Here is a 13,137-nt window from a genome sequence, read left to right as displayed (position 1 = left end):
TCCAAATATTAATTGATTTGCTCGAGCAGGCACCGGGAACGTCTCCATTGTGAGACTTCTTGTTACTGTTTTTGGCATATCGAGTATGCCATGGGTAACTTGCCAGGCTCTGCTGTGTGAGCGGGATACTTTTGGTAGCTTGCCAGCTCTTCGAGAGAGGCAGAGGAATCAAACCTGGGTCAGCCGTGTGCAAGGCAAATGCCCTCCCTGTTATTCTATCACTCCAGCCCTCCATTATATAGCTAGAATTTTTTTCTACAGACGGATATCTTAAATATTATGATCCTCAGATGACTAAAATATATTCATGTCTCTCACCACACAAATGAAAAGGGCATTTATCCTAACCCTATTATTATTTTCCATGTCTATTATTGTCCTGCAATTTAATATCTTATCTTGTGGTATTTATGGATATCTGTCATAGATTTAAAAATTTAAAGTTAGAGTACACCTCAAAGATCATTTAGGCCAATCTGTCATTTTTATAGGAGAAATAAAATGAGTACCTTTGAACATAACCCTATTGAGTAACATGTCTAGTGAGTCTATATTTAAATATTCAGTTCTGTTCTTTCTATTCTGCCATGAACCAGAATTTCTAGTTCAAATGTTTCTCCATTGATTTAGTTAGAGTACCTTTAATTTCCCTTCATGTACTATTTAGCTAAAGTCAAAGCACTTCATCTACAAAGGTCCCTTACTTACCTTGAACATGTTAATGTCTTTAGCCCTAACGGTAGCAAACATAATAGCTAGATTTTTCTGACTAAGAGAGAATTGGTTTTATTATAAAAGGTAAAAGAAGAGAAATGATTTCCATTTCTATCCTAAAGCTATCCTAAAGCTTCCAATGTGAAGGGAGCTTTGTTATTAGTATGACCACAGAAAAAAAAATGTACTCTTGCTTACTCCAGAGATTAATGTTTGTGAAACCTAAGTGTAGCTTGAAATTCTTTGCTCTTCATATGTATTTGATGAAATTGCCATACACTTTTCATAGAAAGCAAATATTTATTGTCAGAAGTAGCCAGTTTCTCTTGAGTTTTGTTAGCTTCCTGCTGCTGGAAAGAATATATTTTCACATTGGATTAAAAGATAAATAACTTTTGTTGTTAACCATGGCTCAAATTCATAAGATTAAGTTCTAGGTATTTTTCAGTACCAAAATTTAAAACAAATTTTAGACAATTGCTAATTATCCTTATAGCAGTTTATATGAGCTGATTTTCCTAGATTAAAGCCTTTAATTCAATATTAATAAAATTGTCCTTGGATGTTGTATATTTTTGAAAGTTGAAGGTAAGACTTGATTCCTCCAGAATTTGTATTAAATGAAATACATTTGAAGAGGTCTGAACAAAGGAGAAAATTAGCAATCAAATTTACTGCAGCTGGGGCTGGAGCGATAGTACAGTGGGTAGGGTGTTTGCCTTTCACGAATCTGACCCAGGTTCGATTCCCAGCATCCCATATGGTCCCCCAGCACAACCAGAAGTAATTCCTGAGTGTATAAGCCAGGAGTAACCTCTGCGCATCACTGGGTGTGACCCAAAAATGCAAAAAAAAAAAATACCACAGCTTATGAGGCCAAAGAAAGGTAAAATTCTGAATGGTTTAGGTTATGGTGATTTTTAAACTGTTTTGTAGGGTCAGACTTGTAATATTTGGATCAAGCAGTTGACAAATTAACTCTAAAATCCATGTACCCAAAACTTCTCTGTGTTCAGTGATGAATGGCAGAGTCCCTGGTATGACAAATCTAGTATTAAGTTTATCCATGGGGAATGTTCTGCAGAGTTGAAGGCTTTCTGACCTATTTTGTTTGTGACACTTATCCTCACTACATCCACCTGTCCATTTACTGTGAAATGTTGGGGGGGGTTGATATTGTAAGTGTTTTCCTTTTTTTTTATTCTTATATGATTGGATCATTTTAGTAATGAGACATTATTAAAATAATTTTTCAACAGTATTTTTTCTGAAATTTGTATCCACACATTAATAATGTGGTTTATCCACATATAATAACAGTAGTGATGGGTAAGTTATGGATATGTGTATCACCACTTGCAAATATTTAATACCTACTGTGATATATTAGCTGTGGTTCACAGATTTTTTTAATAGGCAATTCAAGTTAGTTAGGGTAAATGATTCTTGTGCAAGTAGGGTCTTGTTGAACAGAATCTATGAAAAAATAACAAAAGCATATTCTGAACTTACATATACATTACTATTTAAATACTATATATGGATATATAGAAATAAATATATTAACATAATCAATTACCACTACATGTGGGAGATGTTCTTAGTATTACCATTTTACTGAAGAAGGAGGTAGTTACCTAGGTCCCCAAAGATGTTTAGTAACTTTCAAAGTCTCATAGCTAGAACATGGCAGAATGGGGTTTAAAAAACAGGCGATTGACTTTATAACCAATTGAGTCCAGAATCTGTGTATTCAACATACTCCATCACCCGGCATGTCCTGGGTCCCAACCAAAAATATAATTTTTAGTTTACATATTTTAATGTCTGTGCAATTATAAAACTCCTATAAATACCTGAAATATAAATACACATAGAAATAAATCAGTCTCTTGCATTAATCCCTGAAATCCATAGAAAACTGTGATAATATGTGTTCTGAAACAGAGTAACTTTTTTTTCTATAATATATTATTTGTTTTTGTTTGAGGACCACATTCGCTGTGCAGAGTATATCATCTATCTACCATCATGAATGACTTCTTCCATCACGTGTTAACATGAAGGGAACTGGTCTAGTTTATTTTTGTCATTGCTATTTTTATAATCTTGCTCTCATTTGCATCACACTGATTTAAGGAGTGATTTCATTTTGAGAGAATATAGCAGAGAAAGTGACTCAATGAAATTTTTTCTGTAGTAAATCCGATCTTCATGATAGTGAGAGGGATAAAAATCTATTCCGAGAAATCCACAGACAATTCGACACTAATTCAAGGTGTGAAAGTACAACTAAGGTGACAGTCATAGTTATTTATGATTGTGCATCTGTACAATTATGTGTGATGGTTAAAAGAAACCATATAAATGTATTTGGATAATTTAGTAACAGCAAATATGCTTTTTGCTTTTTATTCCTTTAATCATGACCAGGTAGATGGAGATTACAGATTACAACTGTTTTCTTGAACTGAAGTGCCACAATTTTTAGAAAAATGATTTTTATGGCAAAATAGTATTGAAGTTTTAAAGTCTGCCAAGAGCTTGTATTCAGCATAGCAGAGAATTTTTTAAAATCTTTGAACCTTAGTTTACATTAGCTTAGTCTCCCACATGGGAGAGCCTGGAAAGCTCCCTGTGGTGTTTTCATATCCCATATTCATACAGTAACAGATATACACATACCTCTCGGAGAGCCCAGCAAACTACCAAGAGTATCCCGCCTGCATGGGCAGAGCCTGGTGAGCTACCCATGGCATATTTGTTATGCCAAAAACAGTAACGATAGGTCTCACTCTCCTGACCCTGAAAGAGCCTCTAATCGTTGGGAAAGATGATTAAGGAGAGGCTGCTAAAATCTCAGGGCCGACCTGGGTTCAATTCCCAGTATCCCATATGGTCCCCTGAGCACTGCCAGGAGTAATTCCTGAGTGCAAAACCAGGAGGTAACCCCTGTGCATTGCTGGGTGTGACACAAAAAGCAAAAAAAAAAAAAGACATTTGGTTAAAGAAACATATCCATCTAAATTGTAAAATTAAATAGAAAAAAATCCAGATATTAATTCCCAATTTATTCTTCTTCACTAGTTAATTTCCAAGATTTATAGTTTGATTTATAGAAGTACATTATTTATGAAATAAATTTGTTCCCAACTTCTAAGATTCGTCTGGTTTTGGTTAGTTGAAGATTCAGACCCAAGCATGTAAAATCCATATGGTATCATAAAGAATAAAAGCAGTAATTCTGGAAAGTAATAGACAGTGAAGGGATCTTGGCAAATTGGCAGCTCAGTGCTCTTTGTAGGGTACAATCAGCAATTAACTAAAGAGAATGCTTGAAATGTGTCCAGTGGGGAGGTCAAAAAACATATTACAAAGGAGCTGTAGTTCTTGGATTGCCAGTTTGAAATTTTTTTTTGCACTCTAATCTCCTCTGTATTATAGCAGTGGCTCCAACTATATTTGTGCCAATCCTTCCTGTAGACTGGCACTAGGTGGTGTTTCCAAGTCTCTAAAGATAATTGTGCCATTGTTTCAAAACAACTTCTATGTAACCACACTGAAAATTGCAAAAATGCAAGACTAAATTCTCTACCATGACAGATAAGGGATCCTTCTTGGATTTAGCCCCTTCTTTTGTCTAAAACCTCATTCCTTCTGTTCCCTTATACACTATGTGAGAGAAATATTAAACTGCATCCTTTTACCAAGTACACCATATTATCATTGTTTCTGTACTTGTTTTCCCTATTTGAAATTCTCCTTCACCTTATCCAACTGAATATCATTCTTACACTACTTATACATGAGTAATTCTCTGAAGATCTTCACATATGTAGTAATTTCTTAAACTTCAGCTCCTTTTAAGTACCCTCCAAGCTCCACAACAATCTACTTTGCACTCAATCCGTGTACACTTTATTAATTGTTTTTTAATTTTTTTAATAGATATTCTTTGTCTGACTTTTCCTTTACCTTCCATATTGAGCACAGTGCCTGGTCTGTAATATAGCACTGTAGCACTGTCTTCCTGTTGTTCATCAATTTGCTCGAGCGGGCACCAGTAACGCCTCCATTGTGAGACTTCTTGTTACTGTTTTTGGCATTTCGAATATGCCATGGGTAGCTTGCCAGGCTCTGTCATGTGGGTGAGATACTCTTGCTAGCTTTCCAAGCTCTCCGAGAGGGATGTAGGAATCAAACCCAGGTCAGCCGCATGCACAATAAATGCCCTACCCGTTGTGCTATCACTCCAATCTGGTCCATAATATACTTTCATAAATGTATATGGCTATGAATATTTTGTTGCTGTTATCCTTTCAAATTTTAAAAGAGAGAAATTACTGTGTTTTTGTGGTCATTTATTAAAAGGAAAATTATTTAAATTACTTTCTATATAAATTAATAGAGGTTTATATAATATTTTCTTCCTTTAAGTCATTAGAAGTCATATCCTTTAAGGTTAATTTTATTCTAGGAACTTCCACTTTGGTATAATCAAACAGAAATCACTATTTAGGAAAGAGGGCAAAGCTCAATAAATCCTAGTTGTGGCTTATTTCAGAAAGCACTAATATGTATGGTGACAACCAAGTGCTGACTGATTGGGTCATATCAGGCAGTATCTCCACTAGATGTGTTTAATAGGCATTTATATAGTTTGGCTCATGATGGTATTTGAAGCAATCTTCTCTTTACACTACACCAGGTATATGGTTCATAATTTTTTGACCTCTGTGATTTATGTGACTGTTTTCCACAGCCTTTGTTTTGATATCAGAAGTCATTAATCCTTCAAAGTCCTGAAGTTGTAATATTAACTGCCAACAACTTTGATTTGCAATTGGCATGAGAGTATGCTTCAACCATATAATAACACTTATGATTGTTTTTTGAATGACAACCTTTTTACCACTGAAATTCTGAAATATAGAATTTCTCCAGCTCTATAACAGATATGTTCACTCAAATCTATCATCTGAGTTTGTTTGATTTTGCATAAACCTTTTAGTTATGACTAATGTTTGTCAAATGTTAATTTATCTGCTACTGACTAATAATTAGTTGTGTGACTATTATTTTTAATTGGTCCACATAATTGATTATATGATTCTATATATGTATATTGAGTACATACACATCCTACATATATACACATGGGCACATACATACTGGCATATACTGGGGAAGAATCAACTATATCTCTTTCGTCAACTGGCTATTTTATTTTTAATTTTACTATGTTTTATGAAGATAACATTGTAAAGGCTAATCTGAGGGTCTCTAGAAACTGCATTTCCACGCGTGGGTTCTTAGTGACTGTTAATGTTATTTAAAATTATAAGTTCTAATACCCCAATTGTATCCCTTATTTGCATAATTATTAAGAATAATATTATTCTTCAGCCTCCGATAGAGTCTATGATGATAAACTTGGCATAATTTATTCTCTATATAAAAATTTTTAGAAAGTATTGATATGTATATTTTGGGGAAGAAATTGTATAGACGATGATGTAAAGCAGAAGGTACAAAATAGGATAGAATCAAAACTGTTAATCCAGTATATATTATCTATCTCCTAAGGCCCATGGACAGCATACTAATGAAAGTGTTTGCGTACTAACATTAAGACTATAAATCAATGCAAGAAAGTTAGTACAGCAGGTAAAGCACTTGTCTTTCACAATGTCAACCAATTTAATGCCCATCTCAACATATGGTTCTCTGAGTAACACTAGAAGTGATCCCTAGTAGAGGTTCAGGACTTAGCCTGCAGCACAAGCAAGCATCGAAAAACAATTTTTAAAATTCTCTGAATCTAGATGATCTAACTTTTAGCTCATGTGCAGGTCATTTATTTTTCCTTGTATGGTTTTGGGGAGAAAATATCAAGGAAAAAGCTAACGCTATTTTTAGTTTGCTTTTTGATCCCAATATTTTCCCCAACCTTGAAAAGATTCCCAGGTTGTAGCTTTACTTAGAGAAATCAAAAATATTCAATTGAATGTGGATAATCTCATTATCTGATAATAGAAAAGCATAGTCACTAAAATCCTTTGGGAACTTTTGTGTTTTTCAGGGAATGATGTACTTGGAAGAAAGACGCCTTGTTCATCGGGATTTGGCAGCCCGTAATGTCTTAGTGAAATCTCCAAACCATGTGAAAATTACGGACTTTGGACTAGCAAGACTTTTGGAAGGAGATGAAAAAGAGTATAATGCTGATGGGGGAAAGGTATGTATATATTTTTTGCTTTTTTGGGGGGGTCATACCCAGCGATGCTCAGGGGTTACTCCTGGCTTTGCACTCAGGAATTACTCCTGGTAGTGCTTGGAGGACCATTTGGGATGCCAGGGATCAAACCTGGGTTGGCCTCATGCAAGGCAAATGCCCTACCTGTTGTGCTATCGCTCCGGCCCCAGGAAAGGTATATTTTTATGCAACAATATTGCTTAAAATGTAGTTGTTATCCTTTTATGTCCTTGTATTTTATAGAAAGAAGTCAGTAAATAAGTCTAATGTTTAAGAAATTTTAAAATCCCAATTCTCAGTTTGCCATATCTTCTTCCAAGGATGAAAATGTATCTGTACCCCACTATCTTACCCCCCAACACACATACACACATCTTTATTTCTCTAGAGAACTAAAATAAGATCATGTATAATTGGACCCAAGTGAACCTTATGTTGAATCCTCTCTTGAGAAATGGATTATTAAACTTTAGTATAATTCCATAGAAATTGTTCTCTAAATTTAAGATTATGCATAGGACTAAGTCCTATGAAGTCAAAGAGATTCACCTCCTCTCTTATATACAGAAGAGAATCTTTGTTACCTTTGGGTATTGGAAGGTTGGCCATCCTATATTAGTTTACTACACTTACACCAAGTATAAAAGATTCCTTTTCTTTGGCTCTATTTATTAAAAAGTGTTTTGCTCTAGTGTATGATTTACTAAGATTCACTTCTTTTTCTAGGTTAGAATCTAAGCTCCATTAGAATCTAAGCTCTGACATGCCTAGGGTCTGAATAGTGCCATGACCTACTCTGCTTTTTCTGATGCTCTAGCATTAGTAGATGAATTTAGTAGGTTGACCATTGTGCTCTTCCTTCTCTCCTTAGCATATGGTTTCAGACCATATACTGGTTCCAGCTTTTATATTTCCAAGACGTTTTTGTAGTTGGTTATTCTTGACTAACCAACTAGAGTTGCCTTCCTATGGAGGCTTCGAATAATTAACTGAATAAACTAAGATTTAAAAAAAAGGTGAAATGAAAAACACAAATATAATCTTCATCTACAGCCACCTTTGAATTTCTACTTCCCCCCATATATGTATTCACATGGTCACTGTCATCCCGTTGCTCATCTATTTGCTCGAGCGGGCACCAGTAATATCTCCATTTTGAGACTTGTTGTTACTGTTTTTTTGCATGTCAAATACGACAGGGATAGTTTGCCAGGCTCTGCCGTGTGGCTGAGATACTCTCGGTAGCTTGCCAGGCTCTCTGAAAGGGGCAGAGGAATCGAACCCGGGTCGGCTGCATGAAAGGCAAACGCCCTACCGCTATGCTATCGCCCCAGCCCATTTACATGGTATTATAAATTCATTATTATTCATGAAATATCCCCCCAAGTTATGATAATTTAAAATGATAGATTTCCAAATGCTTTAATTTTATACTAAATAAATGTATGTACATATATTTCAGTATTTTTATGACAAAGCAAAATAAGAAAAACTACTCCTAGAAAGCTTCAGTTTTGTCATTTCATCAGCCCTATCCTAATTTTATCAGCCTATTTAGACTGTTTACTAATGTAAGCTTCATTAGAGACCTCCACTTTGAAATTCACTATGAGTTTGCATATAAGGGAAAGCATATAAGTTATATGGCTTCACTTGTCTTGAGAACATACAGCTGTAAGATTCATCGAAAACAAGATTCATTGTAGCTTTAAATGTCTAGTAGCCATTAAGTCTTTATCAGGGCCCCTGTGATTTAAACTTGCTTCCCTAACACAATGTCTGTAGTCCATAAAGTCTGTTAACTCCTTGCCCACAGGGAAATTACTTTCAATGTGTCTCCTGTTCCCTTTCACTGAATACCATGATTCTGTCATAGAGTTACCTTGGTGTCACCTTGGTGAGCAGCCAACCTCATGATTTCAAAGGCTTATTTAGTTTTAAGCTTTCAACTGCAAAGTGGAAGTGTTTATCTTTATTCCATAGAATTTAATTGTATTTCCAGCTATAGAACAGTGCCCTTCATAGCTGAAAATCATTCCGCTGACCCATAAGCAGCAGGGTATGTGAAGCTGAATTGTTTTTCATGTAGATATGAACCTAATATGATCCTTTCATGACCTTTTATACAATTCCTATTTTCAAAATAGTGCATATTTCAATATTGGCTAACCAAGACTAGAGAAGTCATTTGTTGTTGGGGGAACAACACAAGGCTAACTTTAGAACTTATTATTTTAGGCTATTTGTTACTTTAAGTGCGTAGTGGTATTATAGGAGACGAAAATAATTCATTTTATTATTTTGCCAGAAATTTCCCTGGGACTGACAAGGGAAACATAAGGGATCTCACCTTGTAAGAAAAGGTACAAAATGGGGATGGATCGATAGCACAGCGGGTAGGGCATTTGCCTTGCACGCAGCCGACCTGGGTTCGATTCCCAGCATCCCATATGGTCCCCTCAGCACTGCCAGGAGAAATTCCTCAGTGCAGATCCAGGAGTCACCCCTGTGCATTGCCAGGTGTGACCCAAAAAGCAAAAAAAAAAAAAAGTACAAAAGATAGGCATGCATTACTGACTGGAGAGAGAGTGTGACAGCTAGACTGCTTGCCTAGCACTTAATTGGTATATGACCTAAGTTTGATCCTTGGAACCCAAAGCTCCCAAACTCCCAGAAGTCATCACTGAGCATAGAGCAAGAAGTAAACCCAATGGCCCCCAAACCAAAGCAAATTAAAAAAAAATGAACTTTACCATTTTATTTGTTCTCCTGGGTTTGATTCCTCCATCCCTGTCAGGGAGCCCGGGAAGCTACTGAGAGTATGTTGTCCACATGGCAGAGCATGGCAAGCTACCTGTGGTGTATTCAATATGCAAAAAAAACAGTAACAACAAGTCTCAAATGGAGACTTTACTGGTGCCCGCTCGAGCAAATCAATGAACAAGAGGATGACGGTGCTACAGTGCTACAGTGCTATTTGTTCTCAATTAAAAATAACTTATTTAAATGCATATATGGGCATTTATGGTTTTAATATAATTAAATAATACAATGGAGGGAAATCCACTTACCTTATATATAAATAAATATAAAATATTTTACATGACTAAATTTTGACTTATTATTTCTCTTAGATGCCAATTAAATGGATGGCTCTGGAGTGTATACATTATAGGAAATTTACCCATCAGAGTGACGTTTGGAGCTATGGTAAATAACTATTCCTGGTGAATTAAAGACCTTCCAGTATATATAATTATTATTAGTATCATAGAAGCTCTCTTAAGCCAAGCATTATTTTTGTTGGAAATATATAAATATAAACTTTCTTCCTAAAGATATACATACAAAAATGAATAAATGTATATATGTATTTATATAAATATATATATAGTATTTCATTATCCCATGATTGTCTGAAATGAAATAATAATAACTGTTGAGTGGTTATAATTGTTGGTTTCGTAGCAAATGTTCTAATCATTTTGAACGGAAAAACAACTTCCTGTCAAAAGGAAGTTTGGACCAAAAGATAATACTATAGGTAAGGCATTTACTAAGCCTTTTATTTTTGCTGATGAGAATTTATTTTCTACAGTAAGAAAAGAGAAATTATTTTTAAAACAAAGAACATAAATTAAGGCATTAAATTAAGAAAAATATATTTGAAGGGTACAATGCAAAAGAATATTCTAATTGTTTATATTATAGCTAAAAATTTTAATATTTAAATGCTTACCAAAATTGAATAATTTTCAGTGGTTATCTTAAAAAGAATAATTTGAATTTTTAAGTTATACGCTTTAAAGGGTAAGCTTTGTAATCTTATCAATGATCAGTGCTATGAATGAAAAAATACAAGTTCAAATAAATAATTCATTAGAGATAACACTGAAAAAGAAAACAGCTATAATTAATTATTTTATATTAAAAGATCCTTGTTTATATACATCAATCATATTATCTCAGCAATGCTATGTTGCCAAAATTGTAATTCATTATATTACAACATTGTTATCCTTTAGGAAAAGATGTTTATATATAATTATCATTAGATAGAGATGATATAGATATATTTTTACTGAGAAACAGCTTTATTATCAAAGATAGTTATTTGCATGCTAGAGTCTAGTATATGTGATTTTATTTGGGAAAGCAGTGTTCTAATGTTTCCAAAAAGGTAATTTCACTATGTAAGAAACAAGCCATTACTTATTCTCTTCAATTTTTGACACACATTTCTTACATATAAGTCATTCCACACTCAGTCTAAATACTCAGTACAAAAGAGATTGTTTCATTCTATTTATTCATTTTGGTATTAGTTTAAAATTATACCTACATCTTTGTATATGTACCATAATATAAAGTATTAATTGTGGAAATCCTCTAGACTCTTAGGAGTTTTAATAGTAAAGATGCCAAATTTAAAATTAGTCAATATCAGATTTTGTCTGTTATTATATTATGTGGTAATGAATACTCATGCATTTTAAAATGAATTATTTTATGAGCTTTAATATGGTAAATGAAACTAACTTGGGAAAGATTAGCACTACTTAATTAGAAATAGAAGTGGAAAACAGACTGCATATCTGATATCTACTCTGAATTGCTTTTGTACTTATTAAAAATGTAGGAGAATTGAAATTATGGTACTGAGCTTTTCAAAACTGATACATGAGTCTTATTGTTCTCTAGGGAGCACTGTTTGGTCACTGGAATATGTTTGTTCAAAGTCTGTTGTGAATATGCTTATTTAATACCATGATTTCCAATTTAGGAGTCACTATCTGGGAATTAATGACCTTTGGAGGAAAACCATATGATGGAATTCCTACCCGAGAAATCCCTGATTTATTGGAGAAAGGAGAACGTTTGCCCCAGCCTCCAATTTGCACTATTGACGTTTACATGGTCATGGTCAAATGTAAGATTGTAAAATAATTTTATCATCATTCTTATCATTCTTATTGTTATAATTTATACTAAAACTCGAAGTGATAGAATAGAATTATATATCTGCCTATGTTCTGTCTTGAAAACAATGAAAGTTAAAAATAGTTATGAAAGAAGCATGTAAACACTTGTCTTTGTTGTAAATTTGTTAATATTAAGCAGCATTATGATCCTATACTACGAAGTCAAATTTTATGACTCCTGTTATTCTTTTTTGACTGTGATACTTTCATTTCTATGAGTCATATACTATGAGCTATAACTAGTCGCAATAATGTTAAATTCTATACAGAAAATAACAAATAAAGAAGGTAAATAGAAAGAAAGTAAGCTTGAAAAAGACAGTTAAGTGAATTAAATGGAATTAGGTTCAATTTTAGCTGATAAAAGATTAGTATAGCAGAAATGTAGGTGAAAGTAAATGATTCTAATAGATCATGAATGTTACTTATTTATTCAATTTCATCATTTGTTTACATCTAGCTATCCTACCCCACCCTTTTTATGCCCCAGACACTTATGTATTATAAATGTGTTTTGGAAGCTGTGCTCTTAATTTAAACAGAATTAGAGAAATCTCTGGAGTCCCTGACTTAATTTAAGTGAGATTAGCATTCAGCGATCTTTCTTGTATAATCTCGGGTTTTCCCGTTTTGATTTACACAGGGTTAGCAAAAATAAAACTGGTGAAGGTGAATAAGCATCTTATTAATAAGAGACTTTGGACCCAGGTCTCCAGATTTATATTCATGACACGTGTGATGCATTTTGACAGTGAGGGAAGAAATAAAAAATGTACTCACCAGATCAGGTCAACATGCCCTTTTCTTGAAGCATACTTCTATTTACTCAATATTAGTTAAAAAGAAACTGATATTTCTTTGCAAAGTTAACCTTTTTTTTGGTTTCAATAGTTCCAGAAAGTCTTATTTTCTTATTAGCATCTTGCCACCAACTGATGCGTCTAGATTTCTTTTCTTAGTGGATGCAGTTGGAATATTGAACATTTGAGCTCTGTTAGGAAAGAAAACAATTGGGTACAATTAATGATATATAAAATGCCATCAAATTACATTCCAGAACAAGAATAAAAATGAAATGTTCAGTAATAGAAAAAATAAGCATTATAACTATAAAATTAAACACTAGACATCCATGCTAGAAAATTTACAAATAAATTAGGTATTCTGATCATAAAACTATCATAT

The 13,137-nt window shown here is 33.8% G+C and overlaps 1 protein-coding gene across 5 annotated transcripts in view; it reads left to right on the top strand.

The window, feature by feature from the left end:
• Positions 1–13,137, top strand: part of ERBB4 (erb-b2 receptor tyrosine kinase 4) — a 1,184,587-nt gene that overhangs the window by 1,119,518 nt on the left and 51,932 nt on the right. For all 5 annotated transcript variants that reach the window (XM_004601330.2, XM_055119903.1, XM_004601331.3 and 2 more), the window contains 3 exons: positions 6,797–6,952; positions 10,105–10,180; positions 11,754–11,900. In XM_004601330.2, coding sequence (XP_004601387.2) covers positions 6,797–6,952; positions 10,105–10,180; positions 11,754–11,900 — 379 coding nt within the window. The remainder of the gene's footprint in view (positions 1–6,796; positions 6,953–10,104; positions 10,181–11,753; positions 11,901–13,137) is intronic.

This window comes from Sorex araneus, chromosome X (assembly GCF_027595985.1).
Source record: "Sorex araneus isolate mSorAra2 chromosome X, mSorAra2.pri, whole genome shotgun sequence".
NCBI classification, from domain to species: domain Eukaryota; kingdom Metazoa; phylum Chordata; class Mammalia; order Eulipotyphla; family Soricidae; genus Sorex; species Sorex araneus.
The sequence above is the reverse complement of the archived record's forward strand: the minus strand, read 5'-3'. Positions and strand labels throughout refer to the sequence as shown.